This window comes from Corvus kubaryi, unplaced genomic scaffold (genome assembly GCF_017639235.1).
Source record: "Corvus kubaryi isolate FWS band 111438036 unplaced genomic scaffold, C.kubaryi_AGA036_p1.0 71, whole genome shotgun sequence".
Classification (NCBI taxonomy): Eukaryota; Metazoa; Chordata; class Aves; order Passeriformes; family Corvidae; genus Corvus; species Corvus kubaryi.
In genome coordinates, this window is record NW_024582059.1 from 1,406,220 (window position 1) to 1,420,466 (window position 14,247).

Consider the following 14,247-nt stretch of genomic DNA (forward strand, 5'->3'; position numbering starts at 1 on the left):
GAGAGCATTAAGAAGCATTTTCCTTTAATAATGCCAGCAAGTCTGCTGAAAAACCTCATGACATTAGAACACATTTTAGGGTTGCAACTGTTAACACCTCCATGAAAAGCACTGCTAATAAGGCCAGAGGCAGCAAGCTCTGCTGATTTTTATTTTTCTGGTGCATCAGATTCTTGGCCTACCACTAAAAAAGCCCTTTGTGCCTTTAGTGCAATTTAAAGGCAGGTGGTACTTATTCTCTTGCACAAGTGCTTTGACAACAACAGCAGCAGCCATTTTGGAGCAGCCTCTGTATACTACAATCAGCTACAATCACATCTAAGTGAGCTTAGAAATGTTAAGTAATGATGTCCAGTATGCAGTAAATATAATGAATTTTGTCTCAGATTCTTAATTATATTTTCAGAATACACAGTACAAGCTCCCTGTGTTACTGCAGTGGGGAAGTTTTCCCTTTTCAAGGTAAGCCTTCTGCACCTACTGCAAAAGAAGGACTTTGGCCTTCGTATTAAACTCTGAAACCATTGAAACTGTGTCCTGCCAGCCTTAACTTTCAATGTTTGAATTTATGTCAGTGAACATTTGTGGAACCATTTTGGATAACTTTGGATTTGTGCCCTAATTTGATCCTGCCTGGCTGCCAGGGTCACTTGATTGAAATACTAGATTCTCTAAAACCCCATAAACGAACCACACAAGGTCAGAATGCTCCGGCCATGATTAAAGGTAAACGTTAAACCCATAATGAGCCCAAGGAAGTCAACATCCACAATACTTTTCTCATTTGTAAAATTTACATTTACATACAGTTATTTTAAAATAAGAGGCCAGATTTTAGCTAGATGTTTCATTATCTTTGAAACAAAAGAATTTATATTAATGCTTCAGCTGATATTGAAAAGCTTAATAATAATTTTATAAACATGGCAGCTGTTGTTACAGAAACACACACACACAATATTGTACATTGTTCCTGTGCTTTGATTACTGATGAATCATACTCAGTAGCATTTCTTCTGTAATTCCTGCCTCACATATATATAATCTATATGAATATATGTATGAAATTACACAGAGTTTCATTTATGAAGTAGATAAATGGAGCTATGTGCAATTGTTAAAGGTGACCATATTTACAGGCAGTTGGACCATCTCATTCATGTTGGTTTTAAGCAGTATGTTAGCAGAACAAATGCTTTATGAATTCAGGGTATTCATTGTCTTAGATCTCTGGGTTTTTCCCCAGAGTGTGAAACTTGACAATAACAGGTTTCTATTTCATGAATCAAAGCTACCATGTGCTATCACAATAAAAACATCAATGCATACTCTTGTAGAAACAGCCCTTTTCAGAGAAATTTTGCCTTGTGCTTTAGAGTGAGCTGTATTGGTACTTGAGACTAAGGCATAGAGCACCAAAGTGTAGCACCTAGCAACAGATTTTACAGAATTTGTCCAATATCAGTACATAATTTTGGAGAGGAATATATTGACTCTCTAGAGTGGTGAAATCCACTCCTTTTGCTTTTGTGCTGCAAGTCAAGCATATTCATGAAGATCAAACTATGTATTTAAGAATACTTCTCTCACATATACCCCCCATCCATGCCTGCTAGAATAATGGCCTTGCATAGTGGTTCCTGTACATGAAAATCTAATTGTGAGTATTTAATTTCCAAATACCTTGTAAGATGAGAATAAAGATAATTCTTAATTCCTTTCACTCAGATTTGCTTAAAACACAACTCAGATTTTGTACCTTGAATAGTATTTTTAGCCCCCTGAACTCTTAAACATTAAACTGCTGTTCTTTCATGTTTTTGGAGTTGCCATAAATTGAAGCCACATGAAGTGTATTTTACTCCAGTGTTTCTCTATTTAAGGAAAAGTTAATGAGTAAGATCAATCTAGAAAGAGCTTGCAGCAAATTTGTTTGGAAAGACATCACATGCATGATCTCAGTCTTTGCAAGAAACACCGTCCTCATTTTTTGCCCATCATAGTATGAATTTCCATTTGTAGGTAGAGTCAATCACAAGCTCCATCCTCCATCGATGATTAGTTCATTACCAGTCACATAGGCAGACTGCAATTACATAAAATAAACAATGATTTGAAGTAATTTTTTCATGGCTATTAATTATAGGGAAACACTTTTTCTTTAAAAAATCTGCTTTCTTTTTACTCACCTTATTTTTTGTTTTACAGAAATACCTGAATAAGTAATATAAGATCTAAATATAAACAAACATGGAAATTGAAGCCTTTTACTTAATTCAAGGAAGTGTGGCAAAAATAGTATTAGAGGCATTAAGATGAGAATGCATCCTGAGAATAGAAATTTACAAAAGCTAGACTTCAGGTATCTTACCTGCAGGAAAAAATACCTCACACTATGCTGTTATAAGCTCCATCCAGCTGAGCAGAGTCTGACCAGGTCAGCCAATAATTATAATGGGACCTAATTGAAAACTTGGACTATACAGATAGTGGGGTAAGCAACTGAGCTGTTGAGATTCTTCCCTATGTTAGTGCTGAAACACACTGAATATATTGAAAAAATGGAATTCTTTTTACATATGGTTGAAAACTCTGTGAGCAGACAGGAAGCAGCAGACTGGAAAAAATTATTAGCGTTATGGAAATACTAAAACCAAGATGAAGTTGAGAAACAGATTACTGATAGATAGCAACATTAATACTGAACTAAATCCACTGAGGTATTTTGACATGGACATTAGGACTGCTGGACACATCCAGACAAATCCAGTCCAGTTTTTTAGTCTCAGTAAATTTATAGCAGCTGAAATAACGTTGGTGTGTGCTCATTAGCGTTGGTGCTGTTTGCAGCGGTCATCAAGAGTCTCGTGTGTGACAACCACAGTGGGTCTGTTGTTTTCCTTATGCTGGAATGGCAGATTCACCCTGAGCATTAGCTAAAATCTCCAGCAGCTCTACACAATTACTTGCCCTTGAGTAGCAAAGGTAGGGGATGACTTCTAATTCTACCTCCTTAAAACATGATCTAGCCATGGTGCAAGCTTAGTAAAGCTGACAAGCTCATTTCTCTGACCATGCAGGATGATTGGGGTCAGTCAATTTCCTCAGGTGACATGAAACCACCAGGCTACCCTACTGAACACCCAATGCCTTGCAATCAACATCAACATTCAGAGTACTTTTTGTATCGCAGGTTGAACTCAGTAGAAGAACATAATTTTTTATTTTTGTAAAAATCCAGCTCAAAGACAATATAAATCATCCTGAAACAAATACCCTCTCTACTGTGAGGCAGCAAAGTAGCATGGGATTCTGTGACAGGACATTTTATTGTCTATACTTACTTCATCAGAGGCCAAGTAGACAAAGAGATGGGCCACTTCTTCAGCAGTAGCCATCCTGCCAGTCTTTTGTCTAGCCAGAAAGTCTTTCAGTGCCTGGATGTACAAAAGCATTTGGTATATCAAAAATAAAAAAGCAATTATTTTAATCTGTTGACATGTACAAAGCAATATTGGAAACAGGCCTCTAATCATAACTTTCTTTAGTGCACCAAGTAGGGATGTAATGCTAGAAAAAATATAAAATCAACAGCAGTGTTAATTTCAGGCTGAAAAAAAGTAGGAGGCTTTTAGATAGCACCTAAATCTCTGGTTCCAGAATAAAGCCAACAAAAAATCCTTCTTCCTTTGGTGGTAGATATTCCCATGTCTGTTGTGGTGGCTAAATCCACTTTACACCCCCCAAGTTACCCTAAAAGTGATCTCTCCCTACAACGCTGTGCTAGAAGGTTCTTTGTCTAGATTCTGCTGGTCACTGGCCCTCTCCCCCCTCCCATCCCTTTTCCCATTGGCCCTGTTATGTCACTCAACCTTGCCTCTGTCCCCTAGCCCTCAGACTATTGGTGTTGGATGCTCTGCCCACCTTTGGGAGCTCTCGGGATAAAACCCGCACGGGCGTTCAGTTCTGGGTTCTTCTCGCCTCTGCCCCCTTCGGGTGTGTTGTGATTAAACGCCTCGGAATCGCATGCAGAGAACCCCTCTCGCCTCCATCTCTGGTTCCTGCATAAACTGTGGGTGTGAGCGGCTGTTCGCGACTGCTTGCGAAGGTGAGATTGTGTGCACGTGTAGGTGCTGGCAGAGTGCCGCTGCCTGAGCGTCTCCACGAGGGACCCAGTAGGGACAAACGTGGCACCAATCCACCGAAACCCTCTTCCATACATGTCCTTCAAATGAGAACTTGCAACTGCCTACTAAGCATCCCAAATAATGTTGAAATGCATAAGCCAGAATGCTCTGTCTGTCATGTTTTTGCACTACCTTGTGGCTGACACATGCCACAATAGAAAAAGTCCTCTGGTTTTGCACTGGATACTGTAACCTACACTTGGAGTAGCTTTCATGGACGAGAGACCCTCTGCATTCACTAAGCAATATTATCCTTCTGAGGCTTCAGTTCTGTCTGGCCTTAAGGCTTCTGTTGCAAATACAAGCTGACCACGCTTTAAAAGGAGACAGTAATGTTAAGTTATCCACAGTTCTCTGAAATTGAGGACATTTTAGAATATGGACAGAAGTGCAGCTAAATTTTTTTTTTTAAAAGAGAGTTAAATATATATACACACGTGACCAAGCTAATAAATTGCTTTCTCACCTGTTCTGGGTTAGGCCGGGCTTGGATTCTTTCCTGTAAAGACGGTGTGTCAACAGTTCCTAAGCAAAATTTTAAGTTCAGTGTTAAAACTCAACTGCAACAGCAATCATGACAAAAGTTTATTTTTTCTATTTGTTCTATTTCTAGGTGTAACTTCATAATATAATTCAGGAGAAAGACTGCAAAGCTACCAATACAGCACAGAATTTTAAATTTCAGTAGAAGGCAAGAGTTTGGAGAATTAGATTCAATACTTTTTGGATGGTTAAACAACGGCCAGACTGTTAGCAAGCTCTTGCCCGCTTCTAACTTCCTAGACTGGATCTTTGAAAACAACCATTCAAATACTGTGTAATGTATCTATAAAGTGCAAATACCAGGTTAATCAGACTAAACATACAGAATAACAACTTTTCTATATTAAGCCTTTCAAGCATGCTCTGTTCTTTTAGACTGCTGGTAACTTCAGTTGCCACTTGCAAGTCTATTCTTTGTTAAAAAAGCCAAACTAAACCTGGCCCTCTAGCATCTACTCCTAGTTTACAGAATAATGTCAGAACACTTACCAGGACATATGCAGTTGCATCTGATGCCTTGTTCAATGAAATCAGCAGCCACAGCCTTTGTGAGCCCAATAACTGCTGCCTTTGAAGTACTATAGACACACCTGCTCACAACCCCTAACAGAAGGTCCGTGTTAAGGCAGCACAGGAACATAGTTAAAAAGGAAAAAAAGAAAAAAGGAAGAGCCAACTTTGTTCAATATGCACCTGCTTCTGGACTCCGGCATTTCCTGTAGCAACTGTAGCCTCTCTATAAAGGCAGGCTAGCTAGAATGCCAACTGCTGGAATTCTACTCAGGTATACACCAGAGGAAAGCACACAATCTTTCAATAGTGTAAATCTGGGAAGTAGTCTAGAAAATGTAGCAAGCAGCAAAGATTGAAGAACAGCAGAAACCCATCTGTTAGTCATGATCAGGCTTCCTTTGAAAGCATAGTTACAGCACTTATGTAATTGTCATTTCTTCATTTTATCTCTGAAGAGCACATGTAGCAAGATACCACTGGAAGGAATTCCTTTTTAGCTAATAAAAACTGGTAAAGAGGATGCAACAAAACATTGAAAACGCTTGGAGGTAAGGATCTTGGAGTTTCTGCAATTTTCCATCTGTGTCCTTGCATTTATGTTTGAGTTGAATGTGTTCACTTTTTTTTTCTTACTGCATCCCTCTGCAAGATTTAGAAATATCGTTGTGCAATATTTATTTTGCATATCCATCATCTTAAAGATTTATATAAGGACCTCTAGCAAGCTACTGACCTTTGATGCTGGATGCCACAGAAGACATATTTATAATATTTCCAGATTTCTCTTTAAGCATCTGCAAAAGAGTACTTATGTCACTTGAATGCAAACTATTTTGTCATCTTCAGGTTCAGCAAAATAGCCCACAGCAACTCACAGAGCAGCCCTACATGCACCTGATAATCAGGGTAACAAAGCTTAATTGGCATGGGTAGGTGCAAAGTCTGAAATTCTCACTCAGTTCCCCTGAGCCATGTCAGGATTGAAAACTACGCCAGGAAAGGATTTTTTCTTAGGTCACCACCTCTACATCATTGCTCTCTTGTCACCACAGTAAGTTACCCTACACAGACATCTGCTCATACCATCTACTAATGCAGCAACTCACTGATCCCACTCAAACTCTTCTTGTTTTGGAGAAGACTAAAGCACAACACTCTGTGAATTGCAGCTAATTTTCTTTAAGTTATGACCTTTTTAGGCATCCTAAAACCTGATATGCCTGAAGTTGTTAAAAAACCCCAAACTTTGAAAATTAAGAAAAAACCTACCCTCAAACAAATGAAAAACCAAATCAACCAAGCAAAACGATCTGGAACAATACTGAATAGAGTAGTTGTCATCCAGTCATGGTCACAGCTTTCAAACTTGGCCTTTGCATTTACAGGAATGCAAACACCTTATTCAGTCCACCAGTTTTTGCAGACCCAAACCTAGTGATTATGTAAAACCAAAGAAGCATCCTCGAGGTGCTACAGTCATTGAATTGTTCTGCTCTCATCAGCATGTTAGCATCAGCGTCCCTGAATTCTCCACATGGCAATCTCCAGAGCTGTATAAAATTCATGTTAATATACATTATTTTAAAATATTTTGTAGCAGTAGTATTGTGCAGATGTGTGCTGTAGTATAATACATTAGCACTGTATTGCAATGGCTCCCTCACTGCTCTGCATAAAGTCTGAAGTATTTTAGCTAGTTTACATAGGTCAACTCCCCAGATAAATATTCTCTACCATATCCTTTAGATAAATTGTCTACTCGAAATATTATGCAGTGCAGAGAATGTTTTACAGTGGGATCACTGTAATCTAAGGGCTCCCCTATCCAAAGCTGCACACTTGTATTTTGTATATTGTCACAGGGGCAACAACTCTGATTTCTCACACTTTAAACAATGCAGCAGAGACTAAAAGTCATGGACAGCCAAGCCTTGCCTTTGGAAGGAACGTCTTGATCATTAGATACATGCTGCGAACATTGAGGTTCATCGTGAAGTCCCAGTCTTGCTCCTCACACTCCAGAATGGTTCCATGATGAACAAACCTAGAAATGAATGCATGAAGTGGATTACAGCCTGTCATTTACATTTCTATGGCTTTTTATGGACCTTTTCCCACTACTATTTTGTAGAGGTTAACTTTTCCAACCTTGAAAAGGGGGGGGGTAAGAGCTCTTTTGAAGAATGCCGAGTAGCAGTGTATTTCTTCTGATAAGTATCAAGGACACAATGCAGACTCAATATGTGCAACAAAATGATTGGCAATAGAAGAATTAAAAAAAACAAACTGGAGCACTAGCAGACTGTCATCTTTGTTTACTGTTGTGCTAAGGAGGGCCAAAGCCATCAGTACAGGGTACCCATAGAGTAGGGAAAACATAAATTCCACAGCTGTTCTATCTTGGCCTGGGTTATGTGGCTGTGCACAAAAGGTCAGTTTTGATGAAAACACATGAAATTTTGTATTAAGGGTATAAAATACATTAAAACATAAGAAATAAAATGCATTGAAGTAATAGAAAGTAGCTCTGGAGGACAGGGAAAACCAGAAAAATAGTAGTAGCAAAGAGAGTCTGGTTACCCTGCAATGTTACAGAGGACGTCAATCTTTTCAATCTCCTTGGCCAGATTTTCTATCTGCTCCTTTTTGGTGACATCCAGAACCCGTATTTGAATGCCTGGAAAACATATGGTATTTGTTTCAATGTATTTGACTAAGGATAAGCTGATTATTTTTCTGATGTGCTGAGGATTGCACTTCAGTGAGAGCTATTCAGTGAGGATTTAATTCAGTGAGAGCTACACTTAATGATTAAGTTAGTGCAGTGGTTAAACTGGGACAGCATGTCATGCTATTTAAAATTTCAGGAGAGAATTAAAATGATCAACTGTTTTTAATTGTTATACAGTGTGACACAAGCAGATGAGCTAGCATAATTCACCATAAAAACATTCCAAATAAATTGGAATTCCACTATACTCTCACATGGAAGAATGACAGAACTGATATAATCATGATAAACTTTCATGCTCATTATCATAGAATAACAATTACTTGGAATTACTGTAAGACACTAGTTGCATGTGTCTTACAGTAACATGACATGCCACATTCGCATGTGTGGTTGATGATATCATCAATGAGTTTTATCTAACTTAATTCATGAGGAAAAATTATTTTGCATAAATTATTAAAATCATGAGGGCAGGCACACTGGAACAGGATCCTGCAGAGGTTATTGAGGAAATTCCGTCCTTAGAGATGTTCAGAACTTGATTAAACACAGCCCTGAGCAACCTGCTCTAACCTGTGCCACTTTGAGCAGTAGATGGGACTACATGGCCTCCAGAAGTCTCACCCAGAATATATGATTCTATGAAGTACTGTAAAACTGTCTGTAAAGCATCTGAGAGATGTCTAAATTAAAGGAGAATTTGATTTGAAATGGATAAAAACCTGGTTTTTTTGAAGCCAAAGTGACAAGTCCATGAATAGGCTTTCTATGCCTTAGTTAAATGATACAGACACTTTAGAAGAGATTTGTGTATTCAATCAAACTGAAGACTAGTGATTAATATCACATTGGAATTACCTCTCCTGAATAAAATTCAAAGACCACAACATGCCAATTCTTGATGAACTATAGGTTGACTAATCTTATGTCTAAAGGATGGAAATGGCGCTGAGTATATGGAAAATTATTTCTTTCCTTGTGATCGTACTAGCAGAGGGAAAAAATGTAACATGTTCCCAAACACCCTCAGAAGGAACCTGAAAAGCCCTGAAGTTCCCAGAGAATTACAAAGGGATTTCTTGTGGTGAATTCCACTTGGCAAAGACTGATAGGCTAAAAGCTGTGCCAGCTGTGGTTTTGTGTATTTTACTGTCACCCTGTAGTAGGAATTCATTAAATCCACTTTCTTCTCTCAAATCAAGTTAGAAGCATTTTCAGCTGTAAAATATATCCAAGTCTTATTTTTTTATTTCAATATTGAAAAAATACTTTTAAATGTAGTGCCCCACTTGTGTCACTTAAAATTAGAAACATCTGTGCAAAACCTGCTCCTTGAAGCATGTTCCTGTGGTGCCAGTAGAAAAGCACCTTTCATGTCTGAACATTTGTACAAACAGAATAGGTGTATCCAGTGTTGCTAGAATTAAATTTCTGAAGATATATGATCCTACAAGTCAGTAAGGAATGCAGTAGAAGGATAGTTAAATATGGACCATAGAAATACAAGACACTAGGTCTACCTTCCTGTATGTGGGGTGTTCTCCTGATCAGAGAAAAGCATTCCATGCCTTCCAGAGTGATGCACTTGACAATTAGCCTGGTGATGCCAAAAGGTAACTGAAATGGGTGCTGTTCTGGCAAACAAATACCAACTTCTTCTGTGGCACAAGAAAATCAGTTATTCCACATGCTTGGAATAGTGGTCTGTCTGATACGCTGATGTTGCAACATTTTACATGCTAAATCTTTGCTACTTCACACCAGAATAAAGCCATGCCAACATCTAAAGAATTAGTCTGGATATTTTCCTATTTTCTGGCTTTTTGAAGTTTCCTGTCCTCAATATGTATCTCAGCCAGCCTACACAAAACTTGTAAGAGCTGAACCAAAGCCTGCTGTAGGGCCATTTACCTGGATATTTTCCCAGTTCCTGCAGTTTAGACTCATTGATGTCTGTAGCAATGACTTTGGCTCCTTCTTTAGCAAAAGCCTGGACAATACAAAAGAAGCAGTTTATATTTAGATATTCCAGATCGTACCAGAAATAAAATCTGTTTTCTTCTCAGGTCCTTTTTGGCTTGAAATAGAAGGTGGCTGAAGGCAGCTGATCTCTTGTTTTCATTCTGGGCATATCAGGGAGTTGCACAGATCCTGTGATATAGTTATAACTATGTAACTTTGCATGATAAGACAGATTTAAGGTGTTTTACCTAAAGTAAAATCCATAAATAAAGAACAGTAACTAGACTAAGATAATGGATATTATTATTGTCCTTATTAGCTGCACTAGTAAGCACATTATAAATATAGGGCTAGAATTGTCTGTATTGTTAGATTCAAATGAAGTTAGGATATTTGACAGGCAAAGGCAGAAGTCATAAACCAGGAATTTTTTATTTTTAACAACATCCTTTGTATCCAAATCCTTGGCATAGAACAATATGAAAAGCAGCATGACCTCTGATATTTAACCAGAGACATTGGTTCATTCTTGATGGTCTCCTCCAAAGCCTCTTTCTTTGTATTGCAATTACTGATAAATCAACAGCTAAGAAAGTGAACTCTCTCAAAAGTATTCTGACATCTTGGACTGTAGCCCCTCATCTTCAGCATAAGTGTCTCAAGGGCAGCTTAAGAGGATAGTGACATTAAATGTACCAGCCTTCCATGGCTTGCTGGGTATTTACAAAGTGAAACCATCAGGAAGATTATCTGCTCCTTGGACTGAATGATTTATGTAAGAGTCTTCTCTTACATAAAGATCACCAGTCTTCTGTGTTCTTAACCACATGTGTGAGAAACCAACTAGTCTGGCAAAAATCCTACAGGAGCTTTTCCTGAGTTGTTGATTACATTACAGAGAGAACAAGATAACTCTACTGGGTTTTTTATTTGTCATGGAAAAGGGAAGTAGCAGGAGAAGAACTGGTCAAAAGGAGTTACAGGCTAACTGGAAAGTTAATACATACCTTGAATTTTGTTTAACAGTAGTCAAACTTACTTTGTAAAGGGTTTCTTACAGTTGCTCATCGTGAACAATGCTGTGTTGTTAGTATCATGTAGACTTGGTTATGTCAATCATGAATATAGGTAAAATATCTTGGCTTTACTGTAGGGGATCCTCATAGTATCCAGCCTTAGAGCAGGAAATACTCCCTCTGTGTCATCTCTATTTTCTCCCAGAACAAAGCAACAGAGATATTGGATAAAAGGTACAGACAGTACCAACCATATATTGTTAGAAAAGCAGTTGCAGCTGTCCTCAAGTCTTGCTCTTATCATTATCTAACATCTCCACTCAGAGTTGAAGATCTTCATAAATTTAAACAGCACGAAGCCTCCATGATACAGCAGAGTGGCTACATTATTCCCTGATGTTTTCACTGCGTAGTTCTGGCTTCATCTATGGTTTATTCATTCAAGAACTGGTGCAGGTGTCATTGGACAAGCTAGAATGAGAGACCTTGCAAAGGCACAGCAGAACAAGCATTTTCCAACTTACAATAGCAGCTGCTCGGCCAATGCCCTGTGCTGCTGCAGACAACAGGATGATCTTCCCATCCAGCCGCCCCATGGTGCTCACCTGTGTAGGCACGGGATGGCACAGAAATTTAACAAAAACATAAGCCAACGCCACCCTCAGGAATCAGATGCAAACATTTTCCCAAAACTAGACATCATCAATCCAGGGTCTACCTCTGCCATCACAACTGTCCTGTTTGGCTGCAGTATGACCCTTAGTGATCCAGGGTTCTGAGGGGCAGGGCTGCCCCAACTTTTTTTTTTTTTTTGTTATATGTAAGGACCTCAAGAAATCAAAAGGCATTTGAGCTCAGAAGTTAAGCTTCGTTATAACAGAAATTGGATTTTATATTTTTTTAAACAGGCAAAAGAAAAAGCCAGGATGAAACAGCAATAATTCGTGCTCCACTGTTTCCAGTAGATGAAACAGCAATAATTCGTGCTCTACTGTTTCCAGTAGATGTTTCCATGGTGTTCTTAAAAAGCAGGTCTGTCTTCTGTTTCTCTCAAACTCCAAACTCTTCAACTTCCTGGACTGCAATAAATTCCACACAATACCCTGGGCTTTGGTATCTGCTCTCAGTTGTCTTAGGAATCTTTCAGCACAGCAGATTCCCAGCCTTAATGAAGCAAGAGAGTGTGGGGGGGTGAAGCTGCCAGTCTTGCCTCTTGTTCCTTGTTGTCAGGGAACACTGAGCATACCTGGGGCAGTTGGGAACCTTTAGGAGCTGCTACCTTAGTCTGTATGGAGCAGCTGAAAGGCGAAATACAGCCCTGTTCTGCCCCAGCACACAAGTTCAAGTGCTGTGTTAGGTTTAATGAAGTACAGCATACAAAAACGCAGGCAAACAAGTAAAAACAAACACCATCCTCTCACTCCTGTAGATTTTTGGTTATTTAAGGAGAAAATTACTTAATAGGATGCTCCAAAGAGCTTCCTAAAAAGTGAAGTCGCTGTGTTCCAGTCACAGTGCAGTATCTGGAGTTTGTTAACCAAGTTCCCCATAAGCAGAACTCCTGCATTTACACAATCCTCTGAGCAACTTCGTCTGTATAGATACGGATGTGGAAAGGTGTCATAAGAACACAAAGACTTTAAATATACACATAAGTCCAACACACCAAGTACTTCACTGGGAAATTAAGATAAAGGTGCCATAATCTTCCCTATGTTAGCAGCCAATGCTGTCCTCTAGAGATGCTCAGATCCGTGCTGTGACTCAGATTAGTAAATCGAATTTAGTGCCCTACATTTTGAATAAATTACTGATTTCTCTTATTTTGATCAGAAATTCTGTTTTGTTAGGTGTTTTTCCTGACAAAAATTGCAGCGAAACTATTTTCCTGAAGGTTACAGATTCAACAAATCAGACTTCTGAAGCAGTTAATGGAAAAATTCTTTCCTTTCCAAAAGCCACCTGGATCAGTTCAAGTGCTTCCCCAAATCACCTTAACATGTGGGAAGCAAAATGCATTATAAATACATTTTTCAATCTAACCATCAGGTTTTATAAACATTTGCCATACTGATTCTATGAAGCATTTACAAAGAATTATTAATACAGTCACTCACCGAAAGATCTCAAACAACTTTGTTATATTTACTGACCCTTGTACAAAGGAAGTGCTAGAGGTTTGTGGTTTTTTTTACTGTGCTTGTTGGGAGTTGTAGTCCAAATGCTGAGTTTCTCTATATGAACGTAATTTCCTGTTGAAACACTGAGATGCTGCCATCTAGTGAAACTCGGGATTTTAAAAAAAGTGTTATTTTTCTCCTGCACAGGCAAGGACACAAAAGGATCACTAGCATTAGCTATGGGAATTCAAGACATCAGTAGGATTCCCACCAAAAAAAGGCCACAAACATCTTTTCCAAGCAATGTCTTTTTGCAATATGAACTATCAAATTCCAAACCAGGACAATACTTACAGGACTATTTTTTGTTGTTGTTGTTAAACTGGTGATTTACCAATGTATCTTTTGTTTCTAGTGGTTTAACTTGCATATCTTAAAGCAGAATTAATAGCATTAGACTGAAAAATTCTAGGACAAACGAATTTAGCTATAAGCTCAAACCAGACTGAAAGCTACCTGATAGTATTATTAAGGAATTTGGTGTCCTAAACTTTGGTTAGTTTGTCCTCAGAAAAAACACTTCTGTGGATAAACTGGGACACACATACACAAAAGTTCAGTTTATCCTGTCATTCTGCTAAACTGTGATAGCCTTTAAGGCTTTCTACATCAGCTCCCCAGTTAACAAAGTCTTTAACGACTTAATTTGCTAAAAGCATTTATCCTTCTGACCCTAAGCTTTTGCCACTCGAATTCAGATACAGACCTGTTGCAATAAGTTTTTGCTTTTTTAGTTCAATCACCAGAAAAATCACCAAATCTAGAAATGTTCCAAGCCAGCAATAATTAACAAAAAAAACCCACTGGAAATTGTATATTAAAGAGGTAGATCTGTATATACACCTCCTTTCCCCCCCTTCTGAAAGAAAAGTCAGTCTAATTAATTTATTAGAACACCAAAATGCTGGTAGCCAAAGGAAATCCCTTTCATGATAGTAGGAAACTAAAAAAGTAACAAACCAAACCAAACAAAAACCAACCCAAAACAAACGCACAAATCTTCCAACCAATCTCAAAAAAAAGAAGCCACCACAAATACACCAGCACTTCGCATTTATCCCTGTCAGAAAATAAATACCTATGGCTCTGATCAGAAAGAAGACCGTGCTCAA

The 14,247-nt window shown here is 38.5% G+C and overlaps 1 protein-coding gene across 1 annotated transcript; it reads right to left on the reverse strand.

The window, feature by feature from the left end:
* Positions 1-7: 7 nt before the first annotated feature.
* Positions 8-13,171, reverse strand: BDH2 (3-hydroxybutyrate dehydrogenase 2). Its single transcript, XM_042050002.1, has 10 exons — positions 13,073-13,171; positions 11,480-11,560; positions 9,889-9,967; positions 7,824-7,920; positions 7,179-7,287; positions 5,977-6,037; positions 5,220-5,333; positions 4,654-4,712; positions 3,345-3,437; positions 8-2,086 (listed from the first exon to the last, which is right to left on the reverse strand). Exons 2-10 carry the CDS (start codon positions 11,549-11,551, stop codon positions 2,033-2,035), a joined length of 738 nt encoding a protein of 245 aa, XP_041905936.1. The 5' UTR covers positions 11,552-11,560; positions 13,073-13,171; the 3' UTR covers positions 8-2,032.
* Positions 13,172-14,247: the final 1,076 nt, after the last annotated feature.